Source organism: Sorex araneus, chromosome 2, assembly GCF_027595985.1.
Source record: "Sorex araneus isolate mSorAra2 chromosome 2, mSorAra2.pri, whole genome shotgun sequence".
NCBI classification, from domain to species: domain Eukaryota; kingdom Metazoa; phylum Chordata; class Mammalia; order Eulipotyphla; family Soricidae; genus Sorex; species Sorex araneus.
In genome coordinates this window covers 200,450,469-200,465,397 of record NC_073303.1, presented here as the reverse complement: position 1 = coordinate 200,465,397, position 14,929 = coordinate 200,450,469, and the positions used below count along the sequence as shown (strand labels likewise).

General features: G+C 45.3%; 1 protein-coding gene across 6 annotated transcripts in view; it reads right to left on the bottom strand.

Annotated features, from left to right (window-relative positions):
- TTC3 (tetratricopeptide repeat domain 3) overlaps window positions 1–14,929 on the bottom strand; it is a 90,331-nt gene that overhangs the window by 39,830 nt on the left and 35,572 nt on the right. For 5 of the 6 annotated variants that reach the window (XM_055127633.1, XM_055127636.1, XM_055127635.1 and 2 more), the window contains 12 exons: window positions 12,288–12,450; window positions 11,364–11,409; window positions 10,054–10,174; window positions 9,857–9,920; window positions 7,311–7,371; window positions 5,926–6,010; window positions 4,843–4,890; window positions 4,387–4,521; window positions 3,079–3,159; window positions 1,851–1,963; window positions 1,378–1,498; window positions 51–173 (listed from right to left, as the gene is read on the bottom strand). In XM_055127633.1, coding sequence (XP_054983608.1) covers window positions 51–173; window positions 1,378–1,498; window positions 1,851–1,963; window positions 3,079–3,159; window positions 4,387–4,521; window positions 4,843–4,890; window positions 5,926–6,010; window positions 7,311–7,371; window positions 9,857–9,920; window positions 10,054–10,174; window positions 11,364–11,409; window positions 12,288–12,450 — 1,161 coding nt within the window. The remainder of the gene's footprint in view (window positions 1–50; window positions 174–1,377; window positions 1,499–1,850; window positions 1,964–3,078; window positions 3,160–4,386; window positions 4,522–4,842; window positions 4,891–5,925; window positions 6,011–7,310; window positions 7,372–9,856; window positions 9,921–10,053; window positions 10,175–11,363; window positions 11,410–12,287; window positions 12,451–14,929) is intronic. The other variant, XM_055127637.1, reaches the window with a different exon arrangement.

Below are 14,929 nucleotides of genomic sequence, written 5' to 3'. Positions count from 1 at the left end.
AGGGGAGTTACAATCCCGTCAGCTTGTCTGCGCTCACACTTAGCTTTTACCTTGAAATCAGGATCCGTGATATAGATCTGGATCTTGGAATACCCACGGCACTTCTGATAGCAACAAATGGCATCGGGCACTGGAGGGAATTTGCATTCCTCAATGAATTTCTCTATCAGCATCTAGGAAAAATATAGAAATCATATTATCGCAGTGCCATCGAATGGCTACTTTTTAGCCAAGACCAAACCACACAAAACTTCGTATGAGGCCGATGAAGGAATGTGTTAAAAGGAGAGTGGGGGGGGGGAAGGCCAAATAGAAAATTTCCAGAATTTCTGTCAAACCTAAAATCCTAAGCTGTGTTATAAACATTAACTTTAAATTACGTACCGCTATTGGCCCATTTGTTTTGTTTTGTTGGGAGCATATCCCACGGTGCTCAGGGGTTATTCCTGGCTCCGTGCTCAGAAATCACTCCCGGTGGACTTGGGGACCAGATGGGATGCCAGAATTTGAATTTGAATTTGCCTCATTCGAGGCCAGTGCCCTACCCACTGGACCATCACTCTGGCCTCTGCCGGCCACTTTCCTGAAGCCATCCGAACACGTCTGAAACTTCTCATTCTATGTTTTCTTTGGGGGGACCACATTCAGTCACATTCAGTAATGCTCTGTAAACCACGGTGTTTAAAACGAGTAATCGATTAAAAATTTTTAGCCACTTTTTAGGGTTATTTAAAGTTAATGTTTATAACACTGCTTAGGTATGTTTAGTTATTTTCATTACCTAATTATTATAGTGGATTCCCTGCTTGTAAAAGCTCCAGCCAAAGCAAGCTCTCAGCATACGCCAGGATTCACCACACACCAACCCCGCAAGCAGCAAATTCTTACATAATTTAGGTCCTACAGACCCAGTTAAAGATCCTGATTTAGGTCTTGCAGAATAGTAAAGAATCTGCCTATACGACTGAACTGGTATTTTCTATGTATTTAAACACAGTATCAGTAATTATAGTAATTAGGATAAATTAATGATACCGTACCTTTCTCTAGGTACAGCCAATGCAACATACTTTATAATGACATTGGAATCCTAGATTCACGTTCCAGGCCCATGCTTTCCTAGATTTGTAACATTAAGCTCCTCACCCACTCAACCTTTTCCATCTCCACAATAGGTAGACTCTCAGTACAAGGAGAGTCGCTCTAAGGGTTGACTACAGTGAGAGGAAGTCAGTATGACTGGCAGTGAGGAAACAGAGTAAACGGAACTGGTGCTGACTGGCTTTGAAGGAGATACACATGTGATTAATCTGGGGCTTTCCACAATCCATTTCTGTCAGCGATTATTGGACGTGCTCTGCAGCAGTAAACAATTACCTTTATTTTCCCCGGCTTTGTCTCTTCGATCACCACATTGCTTGTGGGCCAAGTCAAAACTCCAGGAAGGCGGTAAATCAAGGTTCTTGCTTTCTCAAAGTGATTAAGAGCTTCCAGAAATCTAAAGTCATAATTTGAAGAGGTTAAGGATACAAAATTTTCATTTTTCACTGCAAAAATCATAGAGATGTTGTTACTAGTAAGCTATGAACATCCCGTTGTTCACTTGATTCCTTTTCAGACGAGGTTAGGTCTGTCAGACTACTAAATTACTGACTTTCTCACTGAACTCAGAAGAAGAAACCAGGAGGCTGGAACCCCTGGCCTTCCTTTAATGGTTAATATTAGTGCAGAAATGCCAGCTGTCGAAGTGAACGAAGGATCACATCTAGCTAAGTGAGGATAGCAAAGACCTGCCCACGCCGCCCTCAGCAACTCACAGGCCGGGCTGAAGCTTCAAGGTGTCCACTAACCTGTTTTTCTTCAAATAGACTTTTCCGATCCCACAGTAGGCCAAGCAATCCAGTCCCTCGTTGGGGTAGTGTTCAATCATCCTCTTGAACTGATTCTCAGCTTCAGATAACTCCTTTATAGTAATTAAAAACAATGACCATTGTACAAAAAGACATGCTAAAAGCAGATGGTAATCGCATTTTTTTTGTACATTTAAAATAACCCTGTAGGGCTGGAGCAATAGCACAGTGGGGAGGGCGTTTGCCTTGCACGCAGCCGACCCGGGTTTGATTCCCAGCATCCCATATGGTCCTCCGAGCACCGCCAGGAGTAATTCCTGAGTGCAGAGCCAGGAGTAACCCCTGAGCATCACCGGGTGTGACCCAAAAATAAAATAAAATAAATAAATAAATAAATAAAATAAAATAAAATAAAATAACCCTGTAGAGATCGCAAGGCTTTCTTTCCCGAAAGGGAGCAATATGACGCCCACCATAGCCTTGCCACCTGACCCCGTGCCAGGCTGTCTCACTCGGGGTGCCCCAGAGGGGGCGGGGGTGAGAGCCCGTCCCACCCCAAGGGACCCAGTCCCAGTAGCCGAAAATCCCCACAGCCCAACGGCCACCATGCTCGGGCTGAGCCTCACACACGAGTGGACAGTGCTGTGGTCCCTACCCATTCTCCAGAGTACCAAACCACAGGTGACGGGGTTCAAATAGTAGGCAAGCAATCATAGAGGAAAAATATATATATATATATACACACACACACACACACGTATGTATGCATACATCTATCTATTCAGATATAGGTACTAAAGCTAACATCACTCAACCTTTAGCAACATACTAGTGATACCCTAAAGGTCTTAGTGGCCCCTGCCAAAACAAAACAATCTTCACAGCATTTTCTCTATGGATACTTTTTGGCAGCATTTTCAGCAGTTTTTCTTAACAAACAATACAAAGTATATTATTTCGGTTCTGCTTTGGGACAAGGGGGACAAGGCTTAGGGCTTGGGATGGAAATATCCCAAATATGGTGGCAGGAGGCTGTCATGGTGGTGGGATTGGTGTTTGAATATTAAATGTAATCAGATAAAATAAACTATAAGGTAGTTTACTTTATAACTACCTTATAAAATAAAAATTAAAAAAATTAAATAACCATGTTATCTAGAAATTTCTATGACAAAATTATACTCTCTGCATTTCATTTTCTTATTATTGTTTCTTTCACAAATCTTACCTCAGGTTGTCCGATTCCCAGGAGGGAAATGGCAAGTCCGTAGACTACCAAGACGTAATTGATCATGGCCAGGTTCAGTTGCTGTTAAGAAAATATTACAGTTAAATAGCTGAACATAATTCCGCCCAATCTGCATCATACCAGTTTTAAAAATCACAACATAAAAAGAATTATAATAAAAATCTCACTAATCAAAATAATTAAGGTACGGGGCTGGAGCAATAGTACAGTGGGTAGGGCCTTGCACAAGGCTGACCCGGGTTTGATTCCCAGTATCCCATATGGTTCCCAAAGCACCGCCAGAGGCAATTCCTGAGCACAGAGACAGAAGTAACCTCTGAGCATTGCTGGGTGTGACCCAAAAAGAAAAACAAAAGAGGGGCTGGAGTGATAGCACAGCTGGTAGGGCATTTGCCTTGCACGCGGCCGACCCGGGTTAGAATCCCAGCATCCCATATGGTTCCCCGAGCACCGCCAGGAGTAATTCCTGAGTGCATGAGCCAGGAGTGACCCCTGTGCATTGCTGGGTGTGACCCAAAAAGCAAAAGAAAAAAAATTAAGGTTCAGGTTGAACAGAAACTATATTTTGCAAAAACAATGTAGTTATATCGCTAACATCATTTTAAAACTCAGAATCAGGGCTGGAGCAATGGCACAGCACATAGGGCACTTGCCTTGCACACGGCCGACCCGGGTTCAATCCCCAGCATCCTATGTGGTCCCCCAGCACCGCCAGGAGTCATTCCTGAGTGCATGAGCCAGGAGGAACCCCTGAGCATCCCCGGGTATGACCCAAAAAAAGGCAAAAATAACAAAACAAAACAAAAAACCCACCAGAATCACCGTGGCAGGGCTCTCAACACATCAGAATAACTGACGTATTCTCAAAGAACATTCTTTGCAGGCGAAGGGGTAGCCACCACGGATCATGAAAACTTCTTCCCCACACCCTTGTCCACATGCTTTCTTTACCGAGCCAACTCTCCCCGGGTGAAAACGTTAGGCCAGGAGTCTCTAACCATGACTATCACCAATCACGAACTTCAAACATCGGTAAACCCCGGATTTCGCTTGTTCGTAAACAACAAAGCAAAGACGACCCTCGAGAGTGAGCAGCAGGGTCCTCCCCCATGGGAGCACTACTGCAGAGGCAGCTGGAGCACCGCCCACTTCTCCCCACTGGACTCAACGTGGCCCCACCCCCCCCAGCAAGGCCTAAGAGAGGCAAGTCCCGTGAGGTGACAGCCTGGGTCCTCGCCTCCGTGCAGGAGACCCGCGTGTTCATGAAGGGCGCGGTGGCCACCGTACCTTGATCTTCTGGGGGTCCAGGCCGTTGAGCAGCTCGGTAAAGGCCTGGGCGGCGCTACGGCAGCGTTGTTCCAGCAACGCCGTGTAGCCGTCCTGGATCAAGCTTCGCAGCATTTTCATAATATTGGCGAAATCCTGCAAGCACAGAATCTCCATTTCACCCAGGCTGACTGTCTTCGGTCTAAAACTCCACCTGAGGCTAAACACGTCAATATCCACGCGACCCTTCATGCATTCTATGCTTTCCCTTGCACAGCTTTTTTAAATTTTTTTTTTTTTAAACTGTTGGGGATCTGATCCACAGCCCCAGACTTGGCACATGTCTAAAACCACTACGATCATAAATCACAAAACAGCAATGCAGATAAAGTAATTTTAAAACTTAAAAATAAAAATATTATTAAGTGAAAATTCAGGGTCATCAAGAGAGTACAAGAGATAAGACGCCTGCCTTACATGTGGTCCATCCTGGTTCGATGCCCAGCTCAGCACATATATGGTCTCCTGAGTGTTGCCAGGAAAAGCCCAAAAAATAAAAAAAGTGAAAACTGTGGCTGCAGAGATAGCACAGCAGGTAAGACGCTCGCCTTTCCCTGAGCTAAAGACGGAACTGCTTATTTTGGCGGAGAATTAAGTTTGTTTCAGGATATGAGGGCAGCTTGATTATTCTTATATGTCTGATTGTTCTATTCTCACCAAATTAACCTAAACTGCAGTAGCTGATGTTCTTCATTTGTCCTCTTAAAACATTAAACTGTGGTGTTTATTCTAGAAAAATGAGCAAGGCCTAGCACTATGAAACACACTTCCTCTCTTATCCAGGAGGAGCAACAAGTGTATGTATTCTGATTAAACGGTGAAGTGGTAACCTTTGGATTTTCACTTTCTCTTCCTGTTTGGTTCTAGGGCATCACCCAGCAGGGCCCGGGGCTTGTCCCTAGCTCTGTGCTCAGGGGTCACTCCTGGCAGTGCCGGGGGGTGACCATAGGAAGTGCATCTGCCCGCTGACCTGCTGCACCCGCCCCAAAGGCTGTCTTTTCTACAAAGTCCTTCATGGATTTTAGCTTCTGCCAAACAGTATAAAAGGCAATGTTGATGCCCCCGTCTGTTAGACACTTGTTTTTCTGTTACCAGGTAGAAAGCAGTTTGTAAACTGCTTCCAACAACATGCTACATTCTAACAGTCCTTAATAAGGGCTATTTGTCGTATGTACCTAAAATAACCGAATTCTAAAATATTTAAATCTATGGGAAGCAAACAATTCTGCAGGGTTCACCACTAGTTACATATCTGCTTTACATTAACCATCAAGTTTAGCATCTGAAAATAAACGATGGCTCGGAAGAGGGGAGTGGATGCTGGCTGACGGGATGGGTGTTGGAACAAAATAAAAGACAACTTGGCATCTAGCAACCGTATGTTATAGTACATCTCTCCAATTAGTAAAAAGGGTATGTACGTAATTAGACTTTGTTCATGTGAAAAATTTTGTGTTCACAGAGCTTTCGCATTTTACAAGAGCAAAGTCTTCTCCTTACCTGGTTTGCCGCTCGGGAAGATTTAGAAAACTGTTTCTCCAAAATGTTTTTCAAATCTGCTGGTAAAGTTCCTTGTGAATTAGAACTGAAAAAGAAAAGCATTTGTTTTAAAATTTAAAACAAGTCCCGTCCCCATAAAGGAAAAAAAAAAAAACATTTACTAGAGACCCTTTTAAAACACTCAGCAGGGGCTGGAGCAATAGCACAGCGGGTAGGGCGTTTGCCTTGCACGCGGCCGACCCGGGTTCGATTCCCAGCATCCCATATGGTCCACTGAGCACCGCCGGGAGTAATTCCTGAGTGTAAAGCCAGAAGTAACCCCTGTGCATTGCCGGGTGTGACCCAAAAAGCAAAAAAAAAAATAAAAATAAAAAATAAAACACTCAGAAAATGGAGAGTCACAAGGTCCTAAGCAGAAATGCTTCCAAGATACAGATTCTCCCCAAAATCAATCTCAAGAGTCAATAAAATCTCAATGAAACTCTCTACAAAGTTACAGGCAGAGGGGAAATTAGATGTAGCGATTAAAAGATAAGCTTGGGGAAGGGGAAGAATTTTTCTGAAGATATTAAAAACTCTGGTCAACAATAGCAACATAGTCCCCAAACACGAACCCATCCCCCAACCCCAGCCTGCCCAGGGCTTGCTCCTGGCGACGCACCCCAGCGTGACCCCTGGTAGAGCTGGGACCATGGACCCGCTAACTCTGTACCAACTCTGCAGCCCCTAAAACTTTCCCCTTACATTTGCTTCACTATCTCTTCCGCTTTGGAGCACAGATTTTGCAATTAAAAAATTGAACACTGCAGGGCCGAAGCAACAGCACAGCGGGGGAGGCCCTGCCACGCACACGGCCAACCTGAGTCCCACCCCCAGCCTCCTGTGTGGCTCCCTGAGCCCATTATCAGGTGACCCCTGAGAATAGAGCTAGGAGAAGCCCATGAGCACTGCTGGGCATGGGCCCAAAACAAAAACGAAAACTTAAGACTGCAGTTTTCTCCTGACTTTCAGAAACCACTCTTAGGCGGCAGAATCAAGCGCCCTTTACTCCACTATGATCTTCTCCAGACACGCCTTGGACATCAAAAAAAGGTTTCGGTGCTTTGCAAAATACAAAGAAGAGGTAACTGGTACATGATAGAGGGATGCTCCCCGCCCCCCCCCCCAACCCCCTGAGCCCTCAGGGAGAGGACAGCACAGGAAGAAGTACTGATAACAGTGATAATAGGAGGAGGTGAAATCAAACCCTCGAAGCCCACAGCTATGGCACTGTGCATGCTGGAAACCAAGGTGCAGTGACCCAGCACCTGTACTGCTCCAACTGAGAGCAGCCCCTAAGCCCTCCCTCAGGTGACCCCCGCACCAGGAAACAAACAAAGGCATACTTGAATTTCTCCAATTCGTTGTTTCTGGATTTTTGCTTTCCTTTGTATTTCGGAGTCTGGCCTGTGAATACAAAAGCATTTGTTCCTGAAATCTGTGTATAAATACGGACATTGCAGGGCTGGAGCCATGGCACATCGGGGAGGGCGCATTTGCCTTGCACGCGGCCGACCTGGATTCGATTCCCAGCATCCCATATGGTCCCCTGAACACCGCCAGGGGTAATTCCTGAGTGCATGAGCCAGGAGTAACCCCTGTGCACTGCTGGTTGTGACCCAAAAAGCAAAAAATAAAAGAAACTGGACATGGCTGTAGGCCCCTGGACGTTGCTCAGTTGGTAGAGCCGGTGGCTTACAGGGAGGAGGGCCCAAGCTCCGTCCCCAGAACTGCCCCACATGTCGTGTGGAGGCCCAGAAGCCGCTTTATTTGGGACCCCTGCACCACAATGGTGTACGCAACTGATCACCTGGCCACCACCAGCAAGGATGAGAGCACCACAACCAGAATGTTTAACTATGACAAGCAAACAAATGTGTCAGCACTGCACCCGTGCACAGGCCCCACCCATCACAACTGCCACCACCGCACAAAGACTGAAAATAAAGCATGCTGAAACTGCACGTTAGAAAGCAAAGGAAACGTGACATGTGCATGTAACTACAAACAGGCAAATCCCGGGGCCAGAGGGAAAGCACTGCGGGCAGGGCGCGTGCTTGCACAGGGGTGACCCGGGTTCAATCCCGGGTGTCCCATATGGTTCCCCAGGAAGACCTGAGTGCAGCAATGAGAAACTGCCCCTGAGCACTGCCGAATGTGGCCCCAAAGCAAAACAAACGAAAAGAAACACCCAAACCTGTAATTATTATTTAGATCTACAACAGGAGTAAACAAAGCATATCAATTCCACCTCTCCCCCCGCCCCGCACTTTTTTGCGTTTCTCAGTGCTTGCCCCGGCGCTGTGCTCCAGGAACACTCTTGGCAGGGCTCAGGGGCTTTTGAGCGGTACCAGACATCAGACCCAGGTCAGCTGTGTGCAAAGCAAGCACCCGGCCTGCGGTGCTATCACTCGGGCCTTTGTGCTGGTTGTGTAGAGCAAAAGAATTAAAAGGAAAAAAAATTTTCTTTTTGGTTTACATGGCTTAAACTTACATGAAATTCATTTCAGGAAATAGTGAGCAGGGGAGAAAGGACAGGAGGCACTGCACTGGCCTCTCGTGCGGGACAACCCAAGTTTGGTTCTCAGCTTTCAAAACGGGGCAGGGGGGAGTAAAAAGTCCTAAGAGAGCCAGGCGGTGGCTCAGAGGCTAGAGCGCACCCTTGGCAGGGCCCGAGCTGGATGCCCAGACAGAACACAGTGGTTCCACAGGCGCTGTTCCGAGACGCCGCTGACGGGAAGGACGGGGAGCCCGGAATCCAGCTGGAATGATTTCCATCAAATCTCACGGTATAAAGGCAGATTGGAAAATTAAGAAAAGAAATTAAGAATATTTAATGATTTAATAAGGAAAAATTAATATTTACTTCTCTGGAACCCTTCAATTCCCAAGCATGCGAATGAAGTGAGTTCCTGCTGTCTGCAGTTTTTATTATCCGCACAGACGGACATGCAGCAGATGCACACACTTTAAAATAAGCTAAAATCAGACTGCAGTATATCTACTTCTAACAAAAACACTATCACTTACTTTTTCGGTAGCAATTTCAGCGGTTTCTCATAACAAACAATACAAAATGTATTATTTTGGTTGTGCTTTGGAACAGGGATTGGGGCTTGGGATGGAAACATCCCAAATATGGTGGTGGGAAGGTGTCATGGTGGTGGGATGGGGGGTTGGAATATTAAATGTATACAAATATTGTGAACTACCTTATAAAATAAATTAAAAAAAACTATCACGGCAGACTGGTGATAACCGGATAAGATGAAAAAAATCATTTTTTCATAAATAAAGCACAAGTATATATACAGTACAAACTGCTTTTGGGGCATTAAAATTTGGGGGTAAGAGGAAAAGTAAATAAATGCTGAGAAATACCAATCGAGGGGTTGGAGCGATAGTACAGCAGGAAGGGCGTTTGCCTTGCATGTGGCCGACCCGGGTTTGATCCCCAGAAACCCATAGGGTCCCCCAAGAACCACTAGGAATAATTCCTGAGTGCAGAGCCAGGAGCAGCCCCTGAGCATTGCAGGGTGTGACCCAACAAGCAAGCAAGCAAGCACATAAATAAATAAAAAGTTAATTAATTAGTTAATAAATAAAGACAGACAGAGAAATATTAATCAGTGGAATTAGAATTAGAGAATAGAGCAAGAAGGAGCTGTTTCCTTTTTTTTTGCTTAGATTTCCGAATTTAAGTTTATTAAATAATAATAAAAGACTGAGTACTGACTTTATAGACATAATTAAAGCCTTCTTAATGTACAAGTATTATAAAGAAAAAAAGAGAACAGTAGCAAACAGAAGTGTGGCTCATGCTAATTTCAGGGCATGGAAACAGAGGCCACACTGATCCATTCAACAATTTCCACGTGGAAAACAGACTCACCAGGTGCCGGCACGAATTCAGAACGACAGTCGCAGTCATCGGAGTTCAAAGCCTCATCTGCCGCCTAATCATGGAAATAACATGAGTGAGACTTCAAAGCAAAATAGAGCCCGGAAGAGTCCAACAGTTAATTGACAGGACAGGGAGAGACTACCCAATCAAATTAAACTTTAATTTTAGTTACTAACTGTGCCTACCTTTATGTTGTGACTCCCACCACTTGCCATCGCGTGCTTAGGTTTTCTAGAATCTTTCCCAGTCTCGGCAAAATTAAGCGAAGTTCTAAATGCAGGTGCCGATAAAGTGGAGATGTAGGCTCTGAGAGAAGAACAAGAATAATGCTTTTACTCAGACTGATTAAATATGCATTTTTAAGAATCATCCTTTGACTCAGCAGGCTTCTGCCACTACTGCCTCTTAACCCTTGAAATCAAGATACTACTGCTTTGGCGTTTTGGTTTTTTTTTTTTTTTTTTGGTTTTTTTTTTGTTTGTTTTTTGGGTCACACCCAGCGATGCTCAGGGGTTACTCCTGGCTTTGCACTCAGGAATTACTACTGGCGGTGCTTGGGGGACCATATGGGATGCCGGGGATCGAACCCGGGTCAGCCGCATGCAAGGCAAACGCCCTACCCGCTGTGCTATCGCTCCGGCCCCTGGCGTTTTGTTTTTATAGTTAGGTTTATCACGTTTTACGCAGATTCTAACTACACCTGGAACTGGACCTTCTGCGCAACTATTTTTAATTTGGTATCAAGAGAATTCCAAAAGAGATTAAGAATAATTAAAGCAACATTCTAGTTTCTAATGTTGCCCCCTTCATTCTAAACTGGCTCATTACTTTACACAGCTGAAGTTTGGGGAGGGAAGGTCCATCCACTTTAATCACCAGTTAAGCAAACAGAGAACAACATTTATTGGGTATTTTCCCCCCCTTGTAAATGTATGCCTTTGTTCTGACTTCCACCAGCTGGGGGGCAGGGTAGGGGCAGCAGGAAAGATGTTTCAGGAAAGAGGTAAAGTGGAACAGGCATAACAATGCAGCGGGACCCTCACTGTCTAAAATAGACCCACCCAAGTACAGTGATACCCAATTACCATCTATTTCATCCCTCGTTCTCCATAGGCTATAGAAGTGATACCTAATCTACACCTACATAAATAGTTCAGGAAATAGTACGCAAAATATTCCTGGCAATTCACAGGTCACTCTGTCTTATACACAGAAATGGGAAACGCCCTCTCGTCCTTCCATTCCAACTTCACCATGACTGCCACTGCCAGTCACACACAGGACTGCTTGCTTTGGGGGTCACCTTCTGGCCCTGTGCTCAGACATTACTCCTGCTTGCACAACTTTGGGTGCCGGGGATCCAAACCTGGCCAGCCAGGTACAAGCTCCTTTCTCATGCACTATCTCTCCAGCCCCTACACACCCAAAAGGTTTCACACTCATATGACAGAACCATGCTATGTGACTGCCATTGGCCCAAGCAATGGCAACTCACCTGCTTTCATAAAAGGCTTTGATTGGATTCCGAGTGGTTGCTCGACCTACAAAAAAAACCAATCACACACACAGAGCAATCAGTGCACTGGCAACACGAACGATCAAATATCTTTAACCTTCCTTTAAAGTGGCAGTAAGAACATCAAAGTTAGAGAGAAAGAGGTATCCCTAAATCAATCTGACATCTCTCGGTGGCTTTAGTTTTAAGATGTTGTCAGCAAAAACCTGGCACGAGCCTTGTCTATTACTAGACGCAGCAATATACTGATTTGAATCAGAGGTACCTGTCTTCAAGGAGCTCACAATCTCACAATCATGTTAGGGGTTGGAGCATCTGTACAGAACTACCCAGCTCAGCCCCGAAAGACACCAAAATACCCAAAGAAGAACAAGCAGGAAAGACCTATAAGGTGCAAGTGCAGAGTGAGGGAGTTTCAGGTGCTGCAGGAAGGAAAATGATGTCAGGCAAGAAAGTAAGAGCAGGATGAAAAATCTAGAACCCCCAGCCCGCAGGTAGCTGTTTCTCTTGTGTATGTCTTTGGCATGCTGGAGAATTAGTTGCAGGCTTAGTTGAAAACATTAGCCATCTCTACTGGGAAGAGTCCTTTTCTTTAAGAAATAACTTTAATAATGGAGAAGAAATTTCAAACTTCTTAACTTTATTCAAATTTTTAGAAGGCCTTATTTTTTGGTTTTACAGAATAAGTAACAATTTGCCGCTGCTTCAAATAAAAATTGCAGATCACTACCAAATGAGACATAACATTAATCAAATTCTACACAGCAGATACGGAAGACTTCAGTAATATAACATGACACGCAAAAGAATCATCTGAGAAGGGGTCGTCCAAAGCCCAAGAAACCCACCTTCAAAAGCCTTAAAGGGAATTCGACTGTAATGAAAGAATCTTAGTTGAAATACCTTGCAGGTCTTCTATTTGTTTTTGTAACTTTACATGCTGCTGAATTAGATCCTTGATGCCCTCAGGGTCATTCCTACAGAGTTTCTGAGCCTTTACGTTTGCTTGCAGGGCCCAGTCATATTCCCCCAGCATAGAAAGAGCATCACAATAACGATAATGACCCTGTTCCAAAAAGATAAATTTCATTTTTTTCTCAAAAATAGGATTACGGTAATAAATAAGGAAATACACTTTTGCTTGTAATATGATGTATTATTTTCAATGTTAGTTTAGGACCTTAGCGATGAGGAACAAAAAAATGTTAGTACCTCTCAGAAAACAAAGTTACCTAACGAGCTAAGTGAAATGTCATGGAACCATATTTGTACGAACTTTTAACAACAGCCGAGAGACCAGTGTATCTACAAATAATTAAACTTTTACAACACGTTACTAGTAAAGAATGTGATATATTACTTTGTGCAAGTAGAGTAAAATATAAAAAATTACCCCAAAATAACTTATTTTCACATAACACTTTAAGGGAGCAAATCCCTACCTCGCCACAACCAGTACATTGTGAATCGGGAAACACGCGGTGCCTCCCAGCCCATTCTAATTTCTTTTTTTTTTTTTTTGCTTGTTAGGGTCACACCCGGCGATGCACAGGGGTCACTCCTGGCTCTGCACTCAGGAATTACTCCTGGCGGTGCTCAGGGGACCATATGGGATGCTGGGAATCGAACCGGGTCGGCAGTGTGCAAGGCAAACGCCCTCCCCGCTGCGCTATTGCTCCAGCCCTGACTATAAACTTTTTTTATCTGGAAAACTAGCAGATAACTTGGGGTAACTCGGCCAGGCCCTCCTCTACCTTCTCACAGGCCAAGCTCCTTGGGCTTGAGAAGGAAATCAGAAGTGACAGGGGCAGGAACTGGTCTGCCCTCATGCACTGCACGCACAGAAACCCGGATCTCTCTGCATCTTCCTATAAAAGGCTTTCATTCCTACTACCCATGTTAGAAAGAAGACTGTGATGAGAGCAGAAACGACCTTTCTAAGAAAGGTGAGATTTCACTGAAACAAGCCAGTCACCCACAAACATCTTTTTGTTTTGTTTTGGTATGTGGGCACCTACTGCAGTGCTCAGGCTTGCTCCTGGCTCTGCACTCAGGGATCACTCCTGCCAGAGCCAGGTCGTGCCGAGGATCAAACCTGAGTCAGTCCTGTGCAAGGCAAAAGCCCTGCCTACTCTCCTATTGCTCCAGTCCCCAGTGATCTTTCCTTGCCTTACCCTAAGGTCTGGAAACTTCTGCTCGCCTGGTTATTTAGGCTCAGATGGAAGATTCCAATTCAAATATGTTTAAACTCTTTATTTCCTCAAAAGGTATCAGATAAAGAGATCTCTCAGATATGCTCCAAAACCTGGAGCTGGAGTGATAGCACAGTGGATAGGGCATCTGCCTTGCACGTGGCCAACCCGGGTTCGATCCCTGGGTCCCGCTCGGAGAGCCCGGCAAGCTACCGAGAGTATCCCGCCCGCACAGCAGAGCCTAGCAAGCTACCCATGGCATATTTGATATGACAAAAACAGTAACAAGTCTCACAATGGAGACATAACTGGTGTCTGCAAGAGCAAATCGATGAACAACAGGACAACAGTGCTATGCTATGCTCCAAAACCAAATTCCACCCCAAGGAAGATATGAACTTCAATAAATGAATCAAAAAGTCACAGCACAGGGGCCAGAGCAATAGCACAGCAGGTAGGGCGTTTGCCCTGCACGCAGCCGACCCGGGTTCGATCCCTGGCATCCCATATGGTCCCCCAAGCACTGCCAGGAGCAATTCCTGAGTGCAAAGCCAGGAGTAACCCCTGAGCATCGCTGGGTGTGACCCAAAAAGCAAAAAAAAAAAAAGTCACAGCACAGGAAATTATAAAAGATGACACAGTAAGCTGCTGTATCGGGACAAAGGTGCGGGGAAACAGACACCGGTGGAAGGGGTGGTGCTGAAATGTTGTTTTGGGGTCACACCCAGCAGTGCTCAGGGGAGACTCCTGCCTCTGCAGTGGATCTCCAAACATCCTCCCCCCAAAAAATTAAAAACTGGAAATGAATGAAAAAATGAATCCAAGTTCAAATTGAAGAAACGTTTGGAAGACAGATAGGTTATGTGGCAACAACAGAGGCCGTCCCAGAGTCCCGGGCTGAGACCGCAGACTGATGACAGAGCCCAGGGCCTAGGAGGGCCAGAGCAGGTCAAACGCTCAGGGCGGAGAGCACTGTAGAGAGAACCTGAGACTGCAGACGTGCCCCATCTTCAGGCCAATGCTCACCAGTACGGGAAGCAACGGCCCAAGACAGAGAAAGAGACACTCAAACAAACGGCTGGAAAGAATAATAGTTGGCACCACACAGGGTCTGGAAAAAAAAATTCCCCGTTCTCCGTAACCAGTGAGAACAAAACTCTCTGCTTTGGCTGGGTGAAAAAGCTAGCCCCAAGGGGCAGGGCAGGCGGTGACACGGTCACCAAAGTCCTAAACAAAGCTTAAAGTAGGATCCCAAAGATGGAGCTGGAGTGATGATAGTACAGCGGGGAGGGCGTCTGCCTTGCACCCAGCCAACCCAGGTTCAATTATTAGCACCCCTTATGGGCCCCTAAG